The sequence below is a fragment of the Camelus bactrianus genome, chromosome 3 (genome assembly GCF_048773025.1).
Source record: "Camelus bactrianus isolate YW-2024 breed Bactrian camel chromosome 3, ASM4877302v1, whole genome shotgun sequence".
Taxonomy (NCBI): Eukaryota; Metazoa; Chordata; class Mammalia; order Artiodactyla; family Camelidae; genus Camelus; species Camelus bactrianus.
The window spans coordinates 53,619,802-53,643,496 of NC_133541.1; the positions used below are offsets into that span (position 1 = coordinate 53,619,802).

The 23,695-nt window shown below is 32.7% G+C and overlaps 1 protein-coding gene across 1 annotated transcript in view; it reads right to left on the bottom strand.

Moving 5' to 3' along the window:
• Positions 1-23,695, bottom strand: part of AP3B1 (adaptor related protein complex 3 subunit beta 1) — a 220,652-nt gene that overhangs the window by 150,386 nt on the left and 46,571 nt on the right. The window contains exons 4-6 of the mRNA XM_074360087.1: positions 9,238-9,333; positions 8,455-8,615; positions 5,962-6,028 (exon numbers count right to left, since the gene is read on the bottom strand). Of these exons, the coding sequence (XP_074216188.1) occupies positions 5,962-6,028; positions 8,455-8,615; positions 9,238-9,333 (324 nt within the window). The remainder of the gene's footprint in view (positions 1-5,961; positions 6,029-8,454; positions 8,616-9,237; positions 9,334-23,695) is intronic.

Consider the following 23,695-nt stretch of genomic DNA (forward strand, 5'->3'; position numbering starts at 1 on the left):
GATAATAGATCTATCACAATAAAACATCTGCACAAACCCAGAAGTGTGTTTTTTGCCCACAACAGTGAAGCTTTTACCAACATTAAATCAATAACTTATAAAATGGTGTCTTACCCCCACAGTTTAGCTATGAACTACCAATATATTCATTAAACATCATTCTGTAGTTAAATTAAGGAGAAGAAACTTTGCCATCAAAAAATATAAATAAACAACTCTGGTTTCCAGTAGGCACTGACCTAATTTGTTTCCCTAAGAAACTCTGTTTTCTATTAGAAAGTTAAATGCTACAAAAGGATTTCTTCAAAATTAACCCTGAAGGAAAAGGAAATAATTACCACTCTGCTTTTAAGGTATTCTAAATAAAAGAGAGAAGGTCTACTGCAAAGCTTAAATTGCTCAACAAATATGAATTTCTATATTATAAAGAAAAACAAAGTGTTATAAAAAAAAAAAGGAATTTAAAACTGAATGTTTGGAAACTTTTCCAGAAAAGGAAAAGGTGTTTAGGATATGTTAAATAGAGAAAATATGGTGAAAATATACAATGAAGAAATTATATTTCAAAACTTGTAACAAACAGTTCACTGGGCATAAATAAAATGTTCCCTTTTAATTGCACTGACACAGTAAGCTTCTATTTTATCTTTTAAAATGTACAGATATCTTCAGGCAACAGTTATCTAAGTAATGCTAAGATGTTCTACCAGTTCTATTACCATAATTGTATTCCTAAACCCAAAGTGACTTACTGTGGGGAAAGGACTATTCATATGACAAATATTGGTGTTTCTCTAGTTAAAAGGAAAAATAATTCTATTATATTTTAATATGCTTTTTATTACCACCTATCCTTACGGTGAGAATTACACAACTAATTTTCTTTGAGATCTCAATTTCAAGAAAAACTTCCTTTAGGCTAAAAGAAGCAACAGAAGGTATATCTCAAAATCAATACAGGTTAAATGAAAAAAGTTTTTAAATATGTTAGCATCTTCCAAATTTATCAGCAGTAAGTAACAGCAATATCATCACCATCATAATGATCTCAACAAGCTCCTGCTGGCACAAGTAAACTCCTTTACAAAAAGTGGAAATAAACTAGACCTGATTCATTTCACTAGGAAATTTTTAAACAAAATTACTTAGGATTCTTACTGATTTTCAATGCCAATGCTAACATTGTTAATTTTCAGGGGGAGAAGAAACACAGCTGTATCTTTTCAATATACTGTATGTGACAAGAAAAAGTAATAATAAAGATAAGATTCATAAATATTTATATAGATATCAGAATATTTTTAATCTTTCTACAATATATTATAAACACACAAAGGAAAAATGATCATAAAACATAATTAATTTAAGTACTGGGTAGACAAATTAATGGTACCTGGGGAAATCTGAGTCTCACAACCCAAACTCAGAAAAACCAAAAAGATGAAAACCTAAGTTCTAAGCATAACTAAAACAACAGAGAATCTCCAAACTTCAAATTACACCTAAGTGAAAAATAAGTTCTAAATCCCAGAGTTATCTTTCATGCATATATCACAAAACTTCTCAAAGATCAATGACAGTCTGAAAAAACTGTCCAGAACAAAGCAGACAGGAGTTAGTGGTGGGCATAGGAGGGAAGTAAAATCAAAAGCAGAATGAAAGAGAGTATCCTAAGTGTGAAAATACTAAAAAATACTGCTGGTAGATCAGAACAGATATACATGGAAGAAACTTCAAAGGAGGAGACTAAGATTCAATGAGGCTATCTTGGAAAGGCAGTTTCAAAAGGAAAACAGGTGAAAAAAAGAGGTAGATGAAAAGGAGTGCCTTAGAAACCATATGGTGACAGAAAAAAGAAATGAGAAGAGGAAATTTAGAATCCTACAAAAGAAATAAAAATAATCTTAGGACATACACTCCCTCCTATGCATGTCGTCCCTCAAAAAAAAAAAATCATACTTTGCTCTTCTGACAGAGAGGGTGCTCTTGTACTAGAAATCATGCACACTACCTCAAATTCAAACCACCAAACCTGTCCAAAGAAATGTAAAGATGCAAATAATCTACAAGTATTGAAAACAGAAAATGAAAACCAGAACAATTCAACTGATGAGAATTATCCACAAAAAATCAGTAATAAATCAAAAGAAAACTATTAACACTTCAAACTGAATTAAGTACCCTCAAAGAAGGATTTCAAGATTGGAAAAATGAACATGAATCAGAAATTGAGAAACAGGGAACAGAAATAAAAGATAACAGGAAGAAGAGAAGTTGTTTAAAAACCAGAAAAGAAATTGAGAGGCAAAAAAGTAATCAGACAAACTGCAAAGCGCTCCTGGAAGAAAACAGCTGAATAAAAATTTGGGAAAGGGCTTTAAATAAAGTAGAAAAAGTAGAGAATGAAAATGAGATAAAGAAAGAAGTAAAAAGGTTTAGAGAGACAGTGGGTGAAATGTAAAACAGGCAAAGAAGATCTAACTTACATAAAATTGAAATCCCTGAAGAAGAAAAACAACTGAATAGAATTACTATTTAAAACTATAATCTTAAATAATAACAACAACATTTTGCCAGAAATAACGTAAGTTCTAAACATTTATTTTGAAAAGGTTCACTGGGTACCAGAAAAAAAAAAAAAAAGACCTATATCAACTAACCCTGAGACACTGGTAAAACTATTATATTTCAAAAATAAAAAGAAAATCCTCAGGGTCAGCATCTTACTTAACACAGACACGTTACAGGCATTTCCTTTAAAATGAAACAAAAGAAGGATGTCCACCATCTTCACTACTACTGAACACTGTACTAAAATTATAAACCAATATAATCAGACAAGAAAAATTAAAGTCATAGGTATTAGAAAAGAGGAAGTAAAATTATCTCTATTTGCAAATGGTATGATTTATTTTCTAGAATAAAATGAGAATGAAAGGTAAAATTAAATCAAACAATAAAAGAATTCAGTGAAGCAGGATATAAAATTACTATACAGAAAATCAGTATCTTTCTTACATACCAATATAGCAAGTTCAATGATACAATGATAAAGCAATTCCAATTTATAACAGCATTCAAAGAAGTAAGGCTAGTGATAAATATAACTCTAAACCAATATTTAACTCAATTAATAGTCCCCATCTCACTACTCTCCATGGAGTACATGCTAGCAATTCTGAAACAATACTTTATCTGCATTCTGGGACTGAGCAAATAAGTAAATATATTGTGGATAACAGGAGCCACATTTCTTAATATTGGAGAAGAAAGTTACAAACATGAAAGGGTAGGGCACTGGAAGGAACCCTGTGCTGCTGCTGTGGAATTAGAGAATTCAGTATAAACCATTGCTATTTCATATACACAGAAAAATAGATACAGGTGTTTTTTTTAATTTTTAACAAATAAACATATATTATATAATACTTTAGGAAAAAGAAATGTCTCATAAATGATACATCATCAAAGCTCCCAAAAGATCTACCTATGAACACTGAGCATGACACCATTTGAGAAGAAAAACATTGAAAATAATAGTAAACACCTAATTACTATCACCAAGAATGTAACAAATTAATTCTCACAATCATTCAACAAATATTTAATACCTACTCTGAAAAAGTACAATATTTTTTTTTCTATTGTATTTTGGAAATAAATGGTCAGAGCCCAAGAAAAGACATTCTAAATTTACAAAGAAATTGTACCGTTTACATTCCTTTTTCAGCCATTTGTTTCTTATTAACCCCGTTTTATGGTGTCAGGCACTGTACTGAGGATTTTATATCCAATAGCTCATTCAACACAAACAGAAACTTTATACATTGAAAATTATAAGCCCTACAAATTCGGAAACTGAAACTCATAAAGGCTGAATACATAGCTACTAAGCAGCAAAACTTCAGACACAAACCAATTCTGTTTAATTCCAAAGACGGCAGTTTTCACCAGTGACGTACTCTCTTGTTCGGGAAGACAAGCACACGTTATATACAGAGTTCATTTCTGGGCCCTGCAACCAATTTCTTTTGGTTTATCAGGTAGCAGAAATCATGGCAAAAAATATATTAAAATAAAGGATCTGTTTCTTAAAGATATTATTATTCTCCACAGCACCTGGCAAATGTCTACAACATAGAGCAAACTAAATGTTTTTTTTATTATTACTAAAATCAAGTTAACCACATCAGTAATACTGACTTTATATCTAGGCTAGAAGGAGATAACAAGTATCCCGTACAGAAGACAAAAAGGAATCAAATTTCTTTTCTCTGCCTTCATTATGCCAATAACTACAGAAGAAATGAAGATTTCTGCTACATTACAGACTAGAAGAAATTTGTTCTGAATGACTTAGGAATGAAATCTCCAAGTATAGTCCAGGTATAATATAGTATTTTCAAAAATACACAGTGAAAAAAATCATTAAAAGAATTCACATGTACAATACAATATATTCACTTAGTATTAAAAACGCAGTAAAGGAGGAATGAGGAACAAAAAAGACAAAAGATATCGAAAAATAAAATAAAATGGCAGCTGTAAATTCAACTATATCAAAAGTAACACTAAATGTCAATGGATTAAACAATCTAATCAGAAGGCTCATGTTGTCAGACTAGATTTAAAAAATAAGATCTAACTATATGCTGTCTTCAGGAAACACACATTAGATTAAAAATGAGAATAAACAAAAGAAAATAAGAGAATAAAACAAAAGAAAAAGATATGTCAATTAAACAGCAATTATAAGAAAGCTGCATTTAAATAGGTCAAAATAGGATTTAAAACAAAAATTGTTATTAGAGATTAAAAGACATTTTATAACGACAAAGGGAAGATTAAAAACAAGTATAAACACAAGGGACCAAATATCAGAGCTCCTAAATATACGAAGTAAACACTGACAAAACTGAAGGCAGAAACAAATAGACAGCTCTACAATAATAGTAGATGTCATTACTCCACTTTCAATAATGGATAGAACTACATGACAGAAGATCAACAAAGAAATGGAAGACTTGAACAACACCATAAACCAATTGGATCTAACAGACATCTACAGAACACTCCACCCAAAAAGAGCAGAATATACACTCCTCTCAAATACACATTGAGCATCCACCAGGATAGATCTTATGCTAAGCCAGATAACAATAGCTGTGAGTCTAGTGGCTGCTGTATCAAGAAAGCTACTATATACAGATATAATGCACCTTGGTGATATCATCCTAAGGTGAGCTGGAATCCTTTTCCTCAATAGTTTTGAGCCATACAGATGTGTACAGAAGCGTCCATCAAAGATACCATTATACCAGCTCCTCCAGAGGTCTGTTCACAGACCTCAAGCATCATTACTATTCCTAGATCTCATTATCGCATCACTACACACAAAAATGGGAATGGGGTAGAGAGGAGGAAGAGATATGTACATTCCCAAAAGACGAGAATTTTAGCCAGTAAAATCATTCTACCCAGCCAATAAAAGTGTTAAATATATGAAAATGTTCTACTATTTAAGGAAAAAAACAACACATTTATAATACTAAAACACACTCCTTGAACTTTTCATTATCTCTTTGATACTTCTTAATACTTCATTTTAAAACAATTATTTGTTCCTAAGTGATTCACCCTTTAAAAATCCTAATAAATCATTGCTTAAAATAAAGAAGTTAGTCCTAAAAGCAGTCAACAATTTAGTCACAGGATAAAGAAAGGATTTTTTCCCCAACTTTCTCTTCTTCAGATTCTTATGAAGAAACATGTAACAAACTAAAATTCTAAATGCAATCTTTCCCATTACATGGACATTTTATTCTTCAGGGATTTTAGTGAGCTCTATTTATATTTATACTATTTTAAAATCAGTAAGAATAATTATGTCAAATACACAACAGCAAAATGATTCTATATAAATAAATAACTTAACTTTTTACATAAAAAGTTATTACTTACTGTGCTTTTATCCTTCAGAAGTTTTTCAATTATTTCAATTAACATTTCCTTCTGTTCTGGATCAAGACTAAGACAAAAAAAGAAAAACATTTTTTTCCTTTAACTCTAATTTTAAATGAAGCTAATCATTTTAAGGATGCTGAAAATTTTGTAAAGAGGGGAGGGAGAGAAAGAATTATGTCAAGATAGAATTAAACAGAAAATAAGTTTAAAGTAAAATGGGTTGGTTTTTCCCACAAATGTGTCCTAATCTTTCTATCTAAAGTTGCTTGTATTAATTAAACCCAGATACAAATACCACTAAGAAAATATTTAAAAAACAAGTCCCCTTCTTAAAAAGAAGTTGAAAAACCTTAAGAAAATAAATTCAAGCAGAAAAACTACAAGATCTCTTTTTAACTGGGGGGAAAATAACAGTATAGCAATCATTTTTTACTATGGACACATCATTATCAAAAACAAATATAAAGAATTTCCAAGTAAAAATTTTGTATCATTCAAATTCACTGATGAGGACATGCATTCTAAAACCTGCCATATAAAACCAAGAAATGCAGAATAATAATTGGTATTGATACTATTAGTATTGTTATCCTGAAATTATTATATGTGCAATTTGGGGTAAAGCAAATGAGGAATTATGGAATATTTTTATTCTGTCATCCCCTGTTTTCTTAATAACCAGGATTCTTGGTGTGGAAGAAAAAAAATCGAAATTTAATATAGGAGAAACTAAATTTAAAAACTGTATTGAATTGGAATTGTCACTTTGAACTCAGATCTTTCCCAGCTCTAAAAAGTAGAAGGCCTGGAAACAATGATCAAACCAGTTTGATATAATTGATCAGCTGATTAAATAAAACAATCCCAAGTGCCTAAATAAATAAATAAATAAATAAAACCAAGAAATGCAAACAAAGGCTCACATACGTACATAATTGAAAAATGCATCTTAATAGCAGCTCTAAGCACTGAAATATTGATAATAATATAATTTCTTTCTAGCCTAGAATTCAATTGTTCATTTACTAAGAAGCTAAACAATGAGCATACAAAGATAAATGAGACAGAGTCTAGACAAAGATAAATGAGACACAGTCCAAACATAATCATACCACATAAGAGAGGTATGTATAAGTGTTACGGGGATAAAGAAGAAGAGCACCAATGGAGGAAGGCAGGAGGGCTGTGGAGGGAAAGTAAGTGACATCTCCGACGAATCTTAAACAACTTGACTTTAGAGCTAGAAAACATTAGGCAACATTCGAGGAGAGACCAAAGGAGGAACAAGAGATGGTAAATTAGATAAAAACACTTTATGTAGAGGACTAACAGGCAGTATACTAAGCTACTAGACTGTAAACTCAAGACAAAGAGAGGTAAAATGGAGCCTAGTGACGGACTTTTAAACTGTCATGGTGAGCTTGGATCTTATTTTGTAAGTTAGTAACAAGAAATGCTAATGACTGAGAAGCACGAAATAACTTTGTCTGACAGCTAACCTAAGAAAATGAGTTTTTGCTCTTCATAAACATTCTGTAAGTTTAGTATTAACTACTGTGATTATCTGAACATTCAAACTTTTTAATTCCTTCAAATTCCAGTTCCAGTCTCCCTAAGCAATCTTTCCTACCTAATCCCATTTCATTACATCTTTACTTTATGAAACCCTATATGATAATGTCTGAACCCTATTCCATAAAAGGCATTGTTAGTGTGCCTCTGTATATACACATATAAGATATGGCAGTGTCTTACTCAATTACAGACTGTCTTTAATTATTTGGCATATGTTTGATTTTTTTCTCAAATATGTGATACCACATCCTCTATTGTTTTCATACATCCTCTGTACGTAACACAACAACAGAAACACAAAATGATCTGGATAAAAGCTGTGGAATAAATGATAACAAAAAATAATACCAAATAAATACAGATAATAATTCTTTTATTTAGGCAACATAATAAAATATCACCACATGATATTTTAATAAATGTTATATAAATATGGTGTGGTACTATATTTAAAAACCAGTATTTAAAAAGTATTTAATAAAATAGCTCTGGAAAAGAATCAGACAAGGAAGGGAACAGCAGGACCAAAGATGGAAGAAGGGATAACAGAGTGAATTGACAGGACAACATGTAGGATAAGATTCTACCCTACAGTGAACAGAAGAAAATCTGAATTTTCTAATAACATAGGTGCCTATGTAATGAGAGATAGATTATATAAATGATATTTCAATCTCTGATTAGTTTTAAGTTATAAAATCCAGAAATTATCACAGGCCCTATAATAAGCTCACAAGTAAAAACCTGCCTGGGTCTCTATAACCAAAGCAAAATTAAAGATGTCTAAAGAAACAGTCACAGGGTTTACTTAGTTTAAGGACAGACTAGTTATAAGAGCTAATAAAATAAGCCTCTATGGGTTTTAACATTCCACATAACTTCAGGGATCTTCGGTATTCTTTAAAAAATACCAACCTGTACAATTTTTGTATTGCATGGGCTGCATTCTTCCTAACGTATGGTGATAAATCAGCAGAAGCTTCCTTAATAGCAAGCATCATAATAGGTACAATAATTGGCACTCTAATACTTGACAGAACTCTCAAAGCACTTGCACGAATCAGTTGATTTGGGTCCTAAAAGTAGGAAAATATTCATCAAAATTTCAAGTTTTCAATATTTCAAAGGCATCTTTATGATACAATTAATAGGTGCTTATAGGGGGTAACACAATAATAGTCCCCCCCCAAAAAAGGCTACTTAATTTAAAATAAATAACCAGTGTATGGAAATGAACAAGGAAAAGATAAATAAATGTTTATTTCTCTGAATAATGTTTTAACAAGAAAAGTAATGGTTATAATTCTAGTCGATCATTTAGTACTAAACATGATGGGTTTTTAGAGGTTCACAATAATAAAATGCTGCAGGTCATAAATTTTACCTTTAAAAAAAAGTCACGTCCTCTCTTTGTACACTTTCAACAACTAGTTGGTGTAATGATGAACAGTTCTTTGATGCATGATAATGATTATACTGAACATAAAGGAACATACAGAAACTGCAAAATACAAGGCAAGGTCCAGCTGATTATATAAATTATTTTCTAAGGGTGTTGAATAGGCACTGTGAGAGGCCATTTAAATCTTTCAAGACACGACTATGCCACTTAGTGGATTATTGCTCCACTTCTTTAAATGACACACTTTCAGCTGTGCAGAACGTTGCAGCTATTTGCCTGTGCACTGTATTATTTACCTTCAGAGCTCGCTGAAAAGTGCTTATGGACAAGAGTGCCAGATCCTGCTGTTCTTCAGCATACCGGACCAGGTAAACATATACTAACTTCTTGATCTGTGAAAAAGAAAAATTCAGTTTACCCCACGGTGAAAATAAAAAATTCAGTATTTTCTATACTAAAATCCATTCTCAATTTTTCTCAACTAAATAACTGAACCTGGTCATAGCCTTGGCTGTAAAATAAAGATAATATATTACAGGATAATGCATAGAAACAGAAAAAGCTTATAAAGTAAGCATTTTAATAATCCAACCCATAAGAGCAACATCCCATCAATGTGTCCTTACACTTGAAGGGAATACAAAGTTCATGAGCAAAACTCGTAAAAGAATATTAAAATATTAACTGAACTGCAAAAATATTTTCAAAATGAGGGATACAAATAACAGAAAGAACTTGGGCTCTGTCCACTAACTATATGGTATGGGAGCTTGTTTCCTCATCAGTCAAAAGGTGTTGGAGCCCAACTCTTACTCTAGGGTAATATTCACATTCCAATATACATCACATGCTATTTTCAGCTCAGTAAGAATGTGTGACAATAATACCAATTTAATGTAATAAAAATTCCAAAAGGCTGGAAGTGTGTTCTGAAAACTGTTCTCAAAGGCAATTTAATTAGCATTTATAACAAAATGATGAGCAGAAAAGTTAAATGAAAATTAGAATTTGAGTTGAAATTCATCAACTGATACAGCTTGAAACTCCCTTCTCAAATATCTTCAGATACCACTGTCTGATTAATTTTCTGATATATCAGTGTAGTGTATACCTAAAAGTTTACGGAATGTTCAAAGAGCAGGGGAGTGAGGGAAAGTAGCTTGAAATAACTGGAATTGATGCTGAAAATGAAAAACAGTACTATACTGGGCTATATTTCATATCATACTAACTCATCTGGGCTTCCTTAAAGACAACTGCCATGGCCTGCTTTCCCTCACACTCCAGTTTCCCTTGACACAGCACAGTTTTGACTTCCTTCACCGTCCTGTAAGCTCCCTTCTGAACTCACTCCAGTTTGTCTATATTTTTTTCAGTCTGGCACTCCGAACAACAAATGAAGTCTAAGCAAAACAAACTAGTTAAGACTTTGTTCCAGATGAGATGCTTCCACTGATACAACTAATTCTTGATTAAAACCATAAACTTTTCCCAAATGTACTACTGGCTAAATCAAACCATACTCAAGTTAATTGCTCTGCTGAAGTTTTTTTCTTTAAAAAGGAGGGCAAGTCTTACATTTACCTATAGAAATTTTCAACAACTTAAATTCAACCCATCATGCCACCCTCTTAGATAATTTTAGAGCTTAATCTGTAATCCAACCTATTTTGCTATTCTTCACAATTTCATAAGCACAAGTGAAAACTTAATGAACGTAATTGCCACATCTCCATCATTATTAACAAAAATGCTAACACACCATTTTAAGGTGATATCGATTTGTCTGTACTATACTGACAGGGCCAGAGGTGAAACTAACAAAAAACATACATCCAATTACTCTTCAATGTTGACTAGATCCACAAAATCTCAAAAACAAAATCTAAAATCCTTAACCTAATATACTCCACAACCTTCCCTGAACTTCCTTTCTAGTCAAACAGGAATGATCTCCAAATATAATTCAAATTTTTGTCTCACTCTTCATTCACATTATCATCCTACTTTCTCCCAAGTTCTACTAATCAAAATCTTCCACAAAAGCAAAATGAAACAATAAAATGTCCACTAATAGAGGAACAGTAAAACAAATTACAGTACATCCATATACAACACTATATTATGTAGCCACTATATATAAGTAAATCTATACTTGACACTGAAAATATATCGTTATAAAATTTTTAAAAGGTACAGAACAGTATGTATATGATCTCACTTCTGTATTAATAAAATATATATATACACATATATTGCATTTTATCAATCTAAAACACACCATCAATTGTAAGAGGTACCATATTTTATGGACCATATAAAAAAGGAACCAAAAACCCTGACAGTTTTAAGTCACCTTCAATTGTTAAGATAAATCCCACCCACAGAAACCTTAAAATAGAAAACAAATGTCTTAGAATGGACATCATGTGGTAATATTTTAAAAAACTTACATACTTAACTATGTGTCAGGCACTGTTTTGAATGTTTCATTTAGATTAATTCATTTTATATTCAAAACTCAGTGAACAGGTATTACTATTCCTACTTTACAAGTGAAGAAACTGAGGCACAAAGAGGTTAAGTGACTTAGCCAATATAGAAATCTATTACATGAAGAACCAGGATTCAAATCAAAGCATTAAAGTTGAACAAAATCTATATACTAAAATGTTAACAGTGACTGTTCCTGGGTGATGGTATTAACCAGTGATCTTCACTCTTTACATCTTCCCATATTATTTAATTTTATTATGATGAATATTAGTTTTGTGTCCAGGTAAAACAATAAAGATATTTTCACTTTAGGGGTGAATCTCAACTTTTCAGACATCCTCCAGCAAAAAATAACAGTACTTTCTCTGATTATAAAAGTATTTTAACTTTAAAACTTTTTTAAAAAACTTTTTCATGATAAAAAAAATTTCTAAAACTGAAAATATTTTTAAGTTCCCACATTACTAAGGTCTGTAGCACTGGCAGCATGTAGCCACCAGAACCGTTTTCAGGATGTTCAACAGACAAAAACTCAGCTAAATCAACAAGCTCTTCACAAGTCAAACAATCCGTGACGGCCCCTTGCTTCTGAATGTTAGCCAATCAGGAACAAACTCACGAAAAAAAGCACGTTTGAGTGCCAATTAATCAAGTGACCACGCCTCTACAGATGGTATCAATCCACGCAGGCCCCTGAAAGCCCATGAAACCTTCAAATGATCACTTGCAATCAGGTGATCTCATATAAGAATACAAAAAATGGGTGCCAAAATTATGTGATACAAGTATACAAGATGACAACCAAATGATCCAAAAAACACCCAATGTTTTAGATTATATTTAAATGGAAATACAAATTAAAAAAATTTTTAAATCACAGTTTAAGCATGTATATAATTATTTGAGGTGTAATGATTTTCTCCAGATTTTAAAGTTCTTAAGATTACAATAGTGCCCAAAAGCAACTAACACTTGCTGGTTGACTGATTTATAGCAATTTAAATATATCCAATCAACACACAAGATATACTTTAAATAAGCTATTTCTCAAATCCACCTTGGAATGAGCACAAGGTTATTTAGTACAGGAACCATTCCTTATTTATTCATATATTCCCATGACCTATCACATATGGTAAGAAATCAACAATTTTCAGCCGAATGAAACATCACAGCCCAGTAATAGCCTGGGGGAAAAAAAAAGACATTTGCCATTAGATTGCTATATCTAGGATCTAACTTACCACCAATAGTTATAATTCATCAATCAGATGTCTAGAAAGACACCAACATACTATGAGGAAACAATAGGTATTAAGAAGATTACCTCCAAAGTCTTTAACTTGTGGGTTTGGTGTTTTTTTTTTTTTTTTTTTTTTTTTTTTTTGCAAACTAACCATTTAAAATATTCCTTCTCTTTACTAATTATATTCAGACCTCAGTCTATAGTTCTCAGGAAAGTTTCAAAAGATGGGTTAGGGTCCATCAACCCCCTCATCTTCTTGTGATTTATTTACCTAACTGTACAGCCAACTTTTAAAGCTGAATTATGAACTCCAAAATATATCCAGGAGTCTATATTGGCAACACTGAAATGTTCAAACCACAGCTGAGCTAGCAGGCATTGCTGTAATTACTCACTATTGGAAAAGGATTTTTGTGACTGTTATGGCAAAAAGCATAACAATATTCAATCACAGAAGGTTGCAAAACACTAAATTTGTTCTAGTTCTGTTATAAGAATCAATCAATATTGACCACAAGAGGCCTATGCACTGACTGGCTGCAGGTGTGCAGAAAAAGCTCACTTTCCCTGAAACCATTCTGTGACCAGAAATGGGAGTACTTAAAGCTCCGTGACTACACCATTCTCTGATCAGTTACTTTCATTCAATGTTACACTACTCCTTGCTGTAAAGCTAATCATAGCAGAGCCCCAGTAGGCTGGAAGAACACAGGCAGATCTGTTTAATTAGTTTATCAATACTAGTACATCAAACTTCATGAGTTATTGACTAAACCTTTGATTATTTTTGTACTATAACCACTGATTGCTTACTAGGTCACTTTTGGTATCATTTGACATCAAATGGCAGATGACACACAGCTCCACTGTGTGCCTAAGGCAGTGTGTACTTGTAGAGATGAAATTTTGTACTTGACAGCAATGAAACACCAATCAATTCCCTGAACATAAATTTTAAGAAGCTTATGTTAGTTTCCCTACAACATCAGAGCTGATTAAGCATGTTTCAAAAAACTAACAAGGTATCTCAAGAACAAAAGAAATCCAAAACAAACAGATCAATGGAGTAGTCCCACTTTATCTGTGGAGGATACTTTCCAAGACTCCCAGTAGATGCCTGAAACCATGTATAGTATGAAATTCTATACAAATGATTTTTTTTCCTATATACACATTTCTGTAATAGTTTTATTTATAAATTAGGCACAGTATGATTTTAACAACAATAGATAGTAATAAACGTTATGTGAATGTAGTCTCTCTCTCAAAATACCTTATTTGGCTGCACTTACCCTTCGTCTTGTGGTGATGTGAGATGATAAAATACCTAGGTGATAAGATGAAATGAGGTGAATGATGTAGGCGTTGTGATGCAGGGTTAGGCTACTACTGACCTTCTGATGATACGTCAGAAGGTGTGATCCTGGATCTCTGAGCATGACAATGTGGATGGCTGGATGTCAGGAGGAGATGATGTCAATGGCTGGGGATCCCAAAAGTATGGCACAAAATTTCATCACACAACTCATAAAGGCGTGCAATTTAAAATGCATGAATTGTTTACTTCTGGAATTTTCCATTTAACATTTTTGGACTGCAGCTGACCATGAGTAACTGCAACCATGAAAAGTGAAACCAGGGGAAAAGGGGGGACTACAGTAATTATGTTTCTAGTGACACTTTTGTTATAGATCATTAGACAGCATACCAGAATCTGATTGTAAAGGAAAAAGAATAGATAAGTTCTACTATTGATATCTATATGAACATTACAAATAGCTCTGAATAAACAATAAATAGTACAGAATTTTCTGCTTAAAACAAGAAGAATGAAAGTCCAGAAAGAACCAGTTACAGCATAACTTACTACCTATATCTAAGGACTTGGTCATTTCTACCCATATTTAAAACATTAAAAAATTATACCGATGCCAGATACCTCCCAAAGGATAGCTAATACCAGACGATGATAAGAGGTCAAAGACATTAAAGCAGAAAGAGGAGGGAGGAATCAAACAGGAAGGATGGCTCTCAGAGGGGAATGACCTAAAATGGATCCTGAAGCCAAGCTACCTGGCTTTGAATTCTGACTGCCCCATACTAGTGGTATCACCTTGGTCAGATAAACAAGCCTCTCTGTTACTTTGTCCTCATATGGAAAAATACTAAAAATGAAAGAACCAACCACCCAGGGTTATTTGTGAGGATAAAATGAGCTGATATATGTAAGGCATTAACAACCTAGCACTGGCAGCATTTTTTAAGAGCTAGCAATCATTGTCGCTACCAAGAGACTGTATTCCTGAACAACTCTAAGACAAGCTTTACCTACATCTTAATTTTTCTAAGTCAAATTTTGATTTCTTTTTCAGCTACTTGAACTTTCATATACCATAAGCCATAAAACTAATGTACATATCAAATTAGAAGCTTAGATAGCACGGCCATAACATATCAAAGACAGTTTAACTGAATTATCAATTCAGAATTATACATGGTAACAAGCACATAAACAGTGCTTAATAAATATCTACTAAATTAATCTTAAGTGAAATTTGCAAATACCATAAGATTACATGTTCAGTCCGTATTTCTCCCATTAATTAAAATCTTAGTAAGAATGGCTTATCAAGTTATTAAAGTCCAGTATTAAATTAATTTAACCTATTTCTTAAATTGGCAACAAGTGTACAACTGTTTTGATTTTAATTTACCCAAGTTAGTCCAATTCACTTTATGATGGCTATTCATTTTGGCAGCAAAATTCGCTATATGAAACATACAGTGTACCTACTATCTAATAGAAAATGAAGTGTACTTAAAAATGTATCTAAAATGTGGGTTTAAAGTACTATGTTTAAAATCCTATAATATAAATTATTCTACTAAAAAGTTAAAATGACAGGAAAACAATTCATTTTATATGTAGAAATGTGTACTCTAGAAATTGTACAGTGTATACCGCACTGTACTTTTCTAGATTTTGAATATACAAATGCAAGACTATTTAAACTACTAATTTACCTTGTATGAGGAAAGACTAAACTACTGATTTACTTTACATGAGACATAATAACATTCAGTCTACTGCATAGTATTAAAACAGCTAAGAGTCTACTTTGCATCAATCTTGTTTGTAGTATACAAATGAAATGTGACCTAGTTGATCTTACTGTTCCACTTAAACAAAAAATCCTATCATCCATTCTCAGATCATGACTATTTTATTCACTCTATTTTTCCTGTACTGATGCAATCTTTTCATTTGAAAATGCCTTGTTGTTCAAACTATACATACTTAAGTACTGACTATAAAACTTCTAATGATAGGTGGCTCACCCAGTATATCCCGGCTGTAAAGCATTATAAGACACCATTACAGAACTCTGATGTAGAGGTTGGAAAAGAGGAAGATAATTTTGAAGTATGTCCCCAGTTATAAACTGAAAATTCTGCATGGAAAGTAAAGAAGACTGAGACTAATGTTTTCATTTGGTAACATTCCACATAATCTAAGGTCTTAGAAATAGTTAGATTTTGATATAAAGCTGTAAGTTAGAAAAAATAATAGAGATCTGACTTACTCTCCTACATTAACCAAATAGAAACCCAGTTAAAAAAAAAATGAAACTAGAGTTTTCATATGTGGGACAGTAGGCCGTATATTACTGTGAACCCTGAGAGAGGGACACAAATCAAGGCGAGCCCTTCAATTGAGGGTGAGTCTAGCAAGGCAAGGGAGGCAACTCAGACAGAACCCGGAAGACTCAGTGTGCTGAGAAGACAGTGATTAAAGTTCACAGAGGACAAGGCGGCTAGAATTTGCAGAGCAGAATAACAAAGAGAAGGGAACTTCACAGAGAGAGAGAATGCATCCTGCAGAAGGGCATCATCCAGTCGTAGGCTAAGCACCAACATGCACATAAGTGAGATGAAACATCTGAGGCAGACCAAAAACACCTGGAAAGAAGTAGGCAAAACAGATCTCAAAGATCACAAAAAGCTAGGAATAGTTCATGTTCCCACCAGCCAGAGAGAAAAGATTTTGTAAATACACGTATCACTGAGGAGAACCCGAAGAAAGCCACTGCTTTAGTAGTGGACTGAAGGTGTTTCTGTATTCCCTAATAAAGACAGAATATTCTTTGGAAGAATCAAATGACTCCATACAAGTTCACTATGCATCACAAGAAAGCCCAACACAATTTAAAGGAATACAACAAAATCTAGCAATCAACAACATAAATTTCATGATCATCATCATCTAATTAAAATTTACTACTGATATAAAAAAATCAGGAAAATATGAATAGTAACCATGAGAAAAATAAATCTATAGAAAAAGATTTAAAATGACAGAAATGATATAACTAGTGTAAAGACGTTACAATTATAAATATGATCCATATGTCCAAGAAGGTAGACAAAAATATGAATATGGTAAGGAGAGAACTGGAGGATATAAAAATGACCTAATTTAACATTTAAAAATGAAAGATATAGTAGCTGATAAGATAAATATACTAGAAGGGATTAACAACAGCTAGACCCTACAAAAGGAAAAATCAGCTAATCTAGGCATACAGCCATAGAGACTATCAAAGTGAAGCAACAAGGGAAAAGACTGGAAAAAAAGTGAATATAGTTATCTGTGACCTGAAGGCCAGAGATAAAAAGTAAAACATGGAAGCATCAAGAGAAAAATTACAAATTATAAAGGAGAATCAACGATTCAATTAACAGGGACTTTACATAAGAAACTGTGGAGGGCAGAAGGGTCTTTAAAGCATCTTTAAAACGCTGGAACAAAAAGAAGCTATTAACCCAGAATTCTATGACCAATGAAACAATCCTTTAGCAATGAAGGTAAAATGGAAACACTTTCAGAAAAAAGATATGAGAATACATCAGCAGCAGATCTCCATTACAGAAAAAGCCAACAGAAGTTCTCAGGGCAGGACGATGATACTGATAGATATTTGGATCCTTAGAACATAAAGAGAACATCTGACATGATAAATATCTAAACAAATGATAATGACTTTTTTTCCTGTTTTTTCTTTTAATTTCCTCATAAGTCATATGAACATTTAAAGGAAAAACTGAACTGTCTTTTAATGCTTTCAACTTACATAAATCTGATAAATTAATAACTAAAACATAAGACAAAGGGTAAGAATGTATATTGTTGATTTATATATTTTATATGAAGAAGTACAATATCAAATATAACTGGACTGTGAAAAGTTAAGAATGTATATAGGAAGGAAGAAAGGAAGAGAGAGAGGGAGGGAGGGAGAAAAAGGAAAGAAAGAAAGAAATGTAAAGAAGCACAGGTTAAAAATAAATACAGGAAAAATTTAAATGAGATTTCCTCTATAAAAAAGAGGAAAAAGAAGAGAGGAACAAAAAAAGGGAGACCAAAAAAAAAAAAAAAAAAAAAAGAAATAGTATAATAGTACATTCAAATCCAACCATATCTATTAAAAACAACAAATGTTAACAGAATAAACATTCCAATTAAAAGGCAGAGATTGACAGAATGAGTGGGAAAAGGATGGAACTAGATGCTGTCAACAAGAAATGCACAAAGATATAAAGACACAGGCTAGGAGTAAATGAATGAAAAAAGGAAATACCCTACAAAGATGAGAAGGCTGGAATGCCAATATTAATAATAAGAAATCAAATAAACATTAAGATAAAAATTATTACCAGAGAAAAATAAGGATTTACTTTAGGATAAAAGGGTCAATTCATCAGGAACACCTGAAAAGAGTTATGCCTAATAGGAGTGCTACAAAATATAAGCAAAAAATGACTAAATTAAAGGGGAAAATTAACAATTTCAGAATCATGATTGGGAGATTCAAAATCCCTCTCTCAGCAGATGATACAACGACTAGACAAGAGGTCAGTAAAGACATTTTAAAAATCTAAACCATATTAACAACCACATTTACTTAAATACTTACAGAACATTATATACAATAATAGTGGAACATACATCTTCTCCAACTTCACATGGTATGCATACCAAAATAAACTTAAAAATTAGCTAGAAACAAGTCCTCATAAATTTTAAGAGAATGATGTTTTATAACTAAAATGGAATTATATTACAAAGCAGTAACAACATAATGCTCCCCCAACATCTGGAAATTAAACAACATACTTCGAAAGACACGTTAAGTCAAAAAATAAATCATATAGTTAACAAGAAAATATTTTTAACTGAGTAACAATGAAAAAAAAATCAAATACAAATTTAGGAAATCAACTGATGCAATGCTTAGAGGAAAATACACAGTATTAAAGCATTACATTTACAAAAAGATTTGATCTGAGTTCCAAACTCAAAATAACAGAAAACCACCACCACCCAAAATTAAGTACAAGGAGGAAATATAACAGATAAATACAAAAGTCAATAATCACACCAAAAAGAGATCCATGATATGGGAAATAGAGAAAACTGATAAAATTAAAAGTTGGGTTTTTTAAAAAAGATCAATAAAATTGATAAGCCTCTAGATAAACTGATTAAGAAAAAAAGATAAGACAAAAGTTACCAATTTCATGAATGAAAGAGGAAACATCACTATAGAAGCTACAAACATTAAAAGGATACTAAGGAAATATAATTAACAACTTTATGCCAATAAACTGACAACCTAAATGAAATGGACACATTTCTTAAAAGAAAAGAAAAACCAACACAGATCCAGTAAGATGAAGACTCTAAACAGCCTCGTGTTAGGGATCCACCAAGACTCTCTTCAGGTTTAATGACCTCCTAGAAGGACTCACAGCACTCAGAAAGTTGTTATACTCATGGTTACAGTTCATTACAGCAAAAGCATATATATTAAAATCAGCAAAAGGAAAAGGAACGTGGGGTGAAGTCCAGAGGAAGCCAGGCATAAGCTTCCAAGAATCCACATGCCAGTGTAGTCACATAAGGCCTGTTTACTTCCTTCGGCAACAACGTGTACCAACATGCATGAAGGGGTGCCAACCACGGAATCTTGCTTAAGGCAGACAGTTCAGGGTTTTTACTAGGGATCTGTCATGCAGGCACTGTATGCCTACATATCTTCATCAGTGTGTATGAGTTTAGTAACTGAAACTCCAGACCATGAGAAGGAAAGCAGGTGTTTACCAGAAACACATTTTCAGTATACACATTTTATTTGGATAAACTGATACAGCATGGCCCAAAGCCTCAGGTACACAAATCACTCTTACCAGACAGAACATTCCAAGAGCTCAGTTCACCAGAGCCAACCAGGAAAACAGTAATGAAAACAGACCTTTCCTGGGAACGGTCAGGGTTTGCACAACCCAAGCCTGCTGAGTTTACCTGCCACACAGGCAATACCAACAACTTGAATCCATAATTAAAAATTTTGCATAAAAGAAACTGCAAGCCCAGATATCATCACAGTAATGATGAGACAATATCAAACAGGATGTAATAATACAAATTTTCCACATATTCTTTCAGAAAATAAAGGAAAAATACTCTCCCACTCATTTTAAAAATCCAGTATTAACTAGTTACCCTGATATCAAAACCAAAGACATCATAAGAAAAAAAAAAGCCTTCAATAAGATATAAATGCAAAACTCCTAACAAAAGTTAGAAAATCAGTTCTAACAATATATTAAAAGATTAATATATCATGGCCATGAGGAATTTATCCCAGGAACAGAAAGGTTTAACAACTGAAAATCAGTCCCAGTCATTTATCATATGAAGAGAACAGAGAAAAATCCTATAATTTCAATAGTTACAGAGAAAGGATTTGACAAAATTCAACATTTACTTATTATAAAAACTTTCAGCAAACCAGGGATAGAAAGAACTTCCTCAATACGATTATAGGCATTCGAAAAAAAAACCTATAGCTAGTATCAAATTCAATGGTAAAAGGCAGTGTTTTCTGTATCAGGAACAAGGCAAGGATAACTACTCTCATTGCTTTCATTCAACACTGTAATACAGACTGTACATGGTGTACTATGACAAGAAAAAGACACACAGAATAGAAAACAAGTAAAATTATGTTTGGACATGATATGATCATTTATGTAGCAAAGCCAAAGAAATCAATAAAATAGCTATAAGAACTATTAAATGTTTAGCAAGGACACAAGATCAATGCACAAAAATCAATGCTATATACACTAGCAGTGACTACTTGGGCAATAAAATTAAAAAGAAACTCCATTTAAAATAGCATTCCAAACTACTCAAAACTAAATTTAACAATTTGTGCAAAGCAAGCACACCAAAACCTATAAAACACTACAAAGGGAAATTACAAAGGATCATATTCAAGGACCAGAAGACTTAATACGGTGAGGATGGCAATTCTCTCCTAATTGATCTATAAAACAAAATCAAACCTAACAGGCTTTTGAAGAAACTGGCATGCGGATTTTAACACTTATACAGAAAGACAAAGGACCCAGATTAGTCAAAATAATGTTGAAAACAGAACAAGACTAGAGTGCTTTGAGGCTTACTAGAAGGCTATACTGAACAAGACAGTGTAGTACAGGCATAATGATACACATTCAGATCAATAGAACAGAATAGAAAACCCAGAAATAAACCCACACATCTACAGTCAACTAAACTTCAACAGAAGAAGCAAGAATATACAATGGAGAAAAGACAGTCTCTTCGGCAAGTGGTGCTGGGAAAGCTGGACGGACGCATGTAAATCAATGAAGTTAGAACACTTCCTCACACCAAACATAAAAACAAACTTAGAATGGCTTAAAGACTTAAACATAAGATTGGACACCATAAATCTCCGAGAAGAGAACATAGGCAAAATATTCTGACATAAATCATGGCAATGTTTTCCTGGGTCAGCCTACCAAGGTAATAGAAATAAAACCAAAAACAAACAGGACCTAAATAAACTCACAACCTTTCACACATCAAAGAAAACCATAAACAAGATGAAAAGACAATCTACAGACTGGGAGAAAATATTTGCAAACAATGCGACTGACAAGGGCTTAACTTCCAGAATATACAAACAGCCCATACAACTCAGTAATAAAACAAAAAGCAAAAAACAAAACCAACCTAATCCAAAAATGGGTGGAAGACCTAAACAGACATTTCTCCAATGAAGACATACAGATGACCAATAGGCACATGAAAAGATGCTCATCACTGATTATCAGAGAAATGCAAATAAAAACTACAATGAGGTTATTATCTCACATCAGTCAGAATGGCTATCATTAAAAAGTTCACAAATGATAAATGCTGGAGAGGGTATGGAGAAAAGGGAACCCTCCTACACTGCTGGTGGCAATGTAATTTGGTGCAGCCACTATGGAAAATACTATGGAGGCTCCTTAAAAAACTAGAAATAGAGTTACCATATGAACTAGCAATTCCACCCTTGGGCATAGATCTGGAGAAAACTCCAATTCAAAAAGATACATGTACCCCATTGTTCATGGCAGCACTATTTACAGTAGCCAAGACATGGAATGAAACTAAATGTCCATTGAGACATGATTGGATAAAGTTGTGGTGTACAAACACACACACACACACACACACACACACACACACACAATGGAATACTACTCACCCATAAAAAGAATGAAATAATGCAATTTGTAGCAATATGGATGGACCTAGCTTAAATTAAGTAAGACAGAGAAAGTATCACATGATATCCCTTACATGTGGAATCTTAAAAAATGAGACAAATGAACTTATTTACAAAATAGAAACAGATTCCGACATAGAAACAAATTTATGGTTACCAAAGGGGAAATGAGGAGGTGCTAAGGATAAATTAGGAATTTGGGATTAGCAGATACAAACTACTATATATAAAACAGATAACAACAAGGTCCTACAGTATAGCACAGGGAACTACATTCAATATCTTGTAATAAACTATAATGAAAAAGAATGTGTGTGTGTGTGTGTGTGTGTGTGTGTGTATGACTGAATCACTATGCTGTACACCAGGAACTAACACAACATTGTAAATCAACTAAACTTCAATTTTAAAAAAAAGAAGAAAAAATTTTCACAGAAGTGACACAGTAGTCCAATTGGAAAAAGATAGTCTTCTTAATAAATGGTAACAGAACAACTGAATATCTGGGGGAAAAAAATGAATCTCAAATCTTACCTCACACCATACACAAGATCTAATTGACCCAAACAGCCAAAACAATCTTGAGAAAGAATGGAATTTAAAGTATCACAGTATCTGATTTCAAAATATGCTACAAAGCCACAGTCTTCAAAAAAACTGCATGGTACTGGCACAAAAACAGACACCTAGATCAATGGAACACATCAGAAAGCCCAGAAATAAATCCATAGTCAATGTGATCAATTACTCTACAACAAAGGGGGCAAGAATAAATGATGGGGGAAAGGTAGTCTCTTTAATAGTGTTCAGAAACCGGACAGCTACACGTAAAAGAATTAAACTGAGCTACTTTCCCACACCACATACAAACATAAACTCAAAATGGATTAAAGACTTTTTCAACTGTAAGACCTGAAACCATAAAACTAGAAGAAAACATAGGTACTGCTCTTTGAAATGGGTCTTAGCAATATTTTTTGGATATGTCTCCTCAGGTAAGGGAAATGAGCAAAAATAAACAAATGCGACTATATCAAACTAAAAACCTTTTGCACCAGCAAAGGAAACTATCAACAATATGAAAAGGCCACCTACTGGATGGGAGAAGATCTGCAAATGATTTATCTGATAGTTAATATACAAAATATACAAAGAACTCATACAACATCAAAACATCAAAATATATAAACCTGGATAAAAAAATGGGTAGAGGACCTAAATAGACGTTTTCCCAAAGACCACAGATGGCCAACAAACACATGAAAAGATGCTCAACATCACTAGTCATCAGGGAAATGCATATCAAAACCACGTCACCTCATATCTAGCAGAATGGCTATTATCAAAAAGACAAGTGACAAGTGT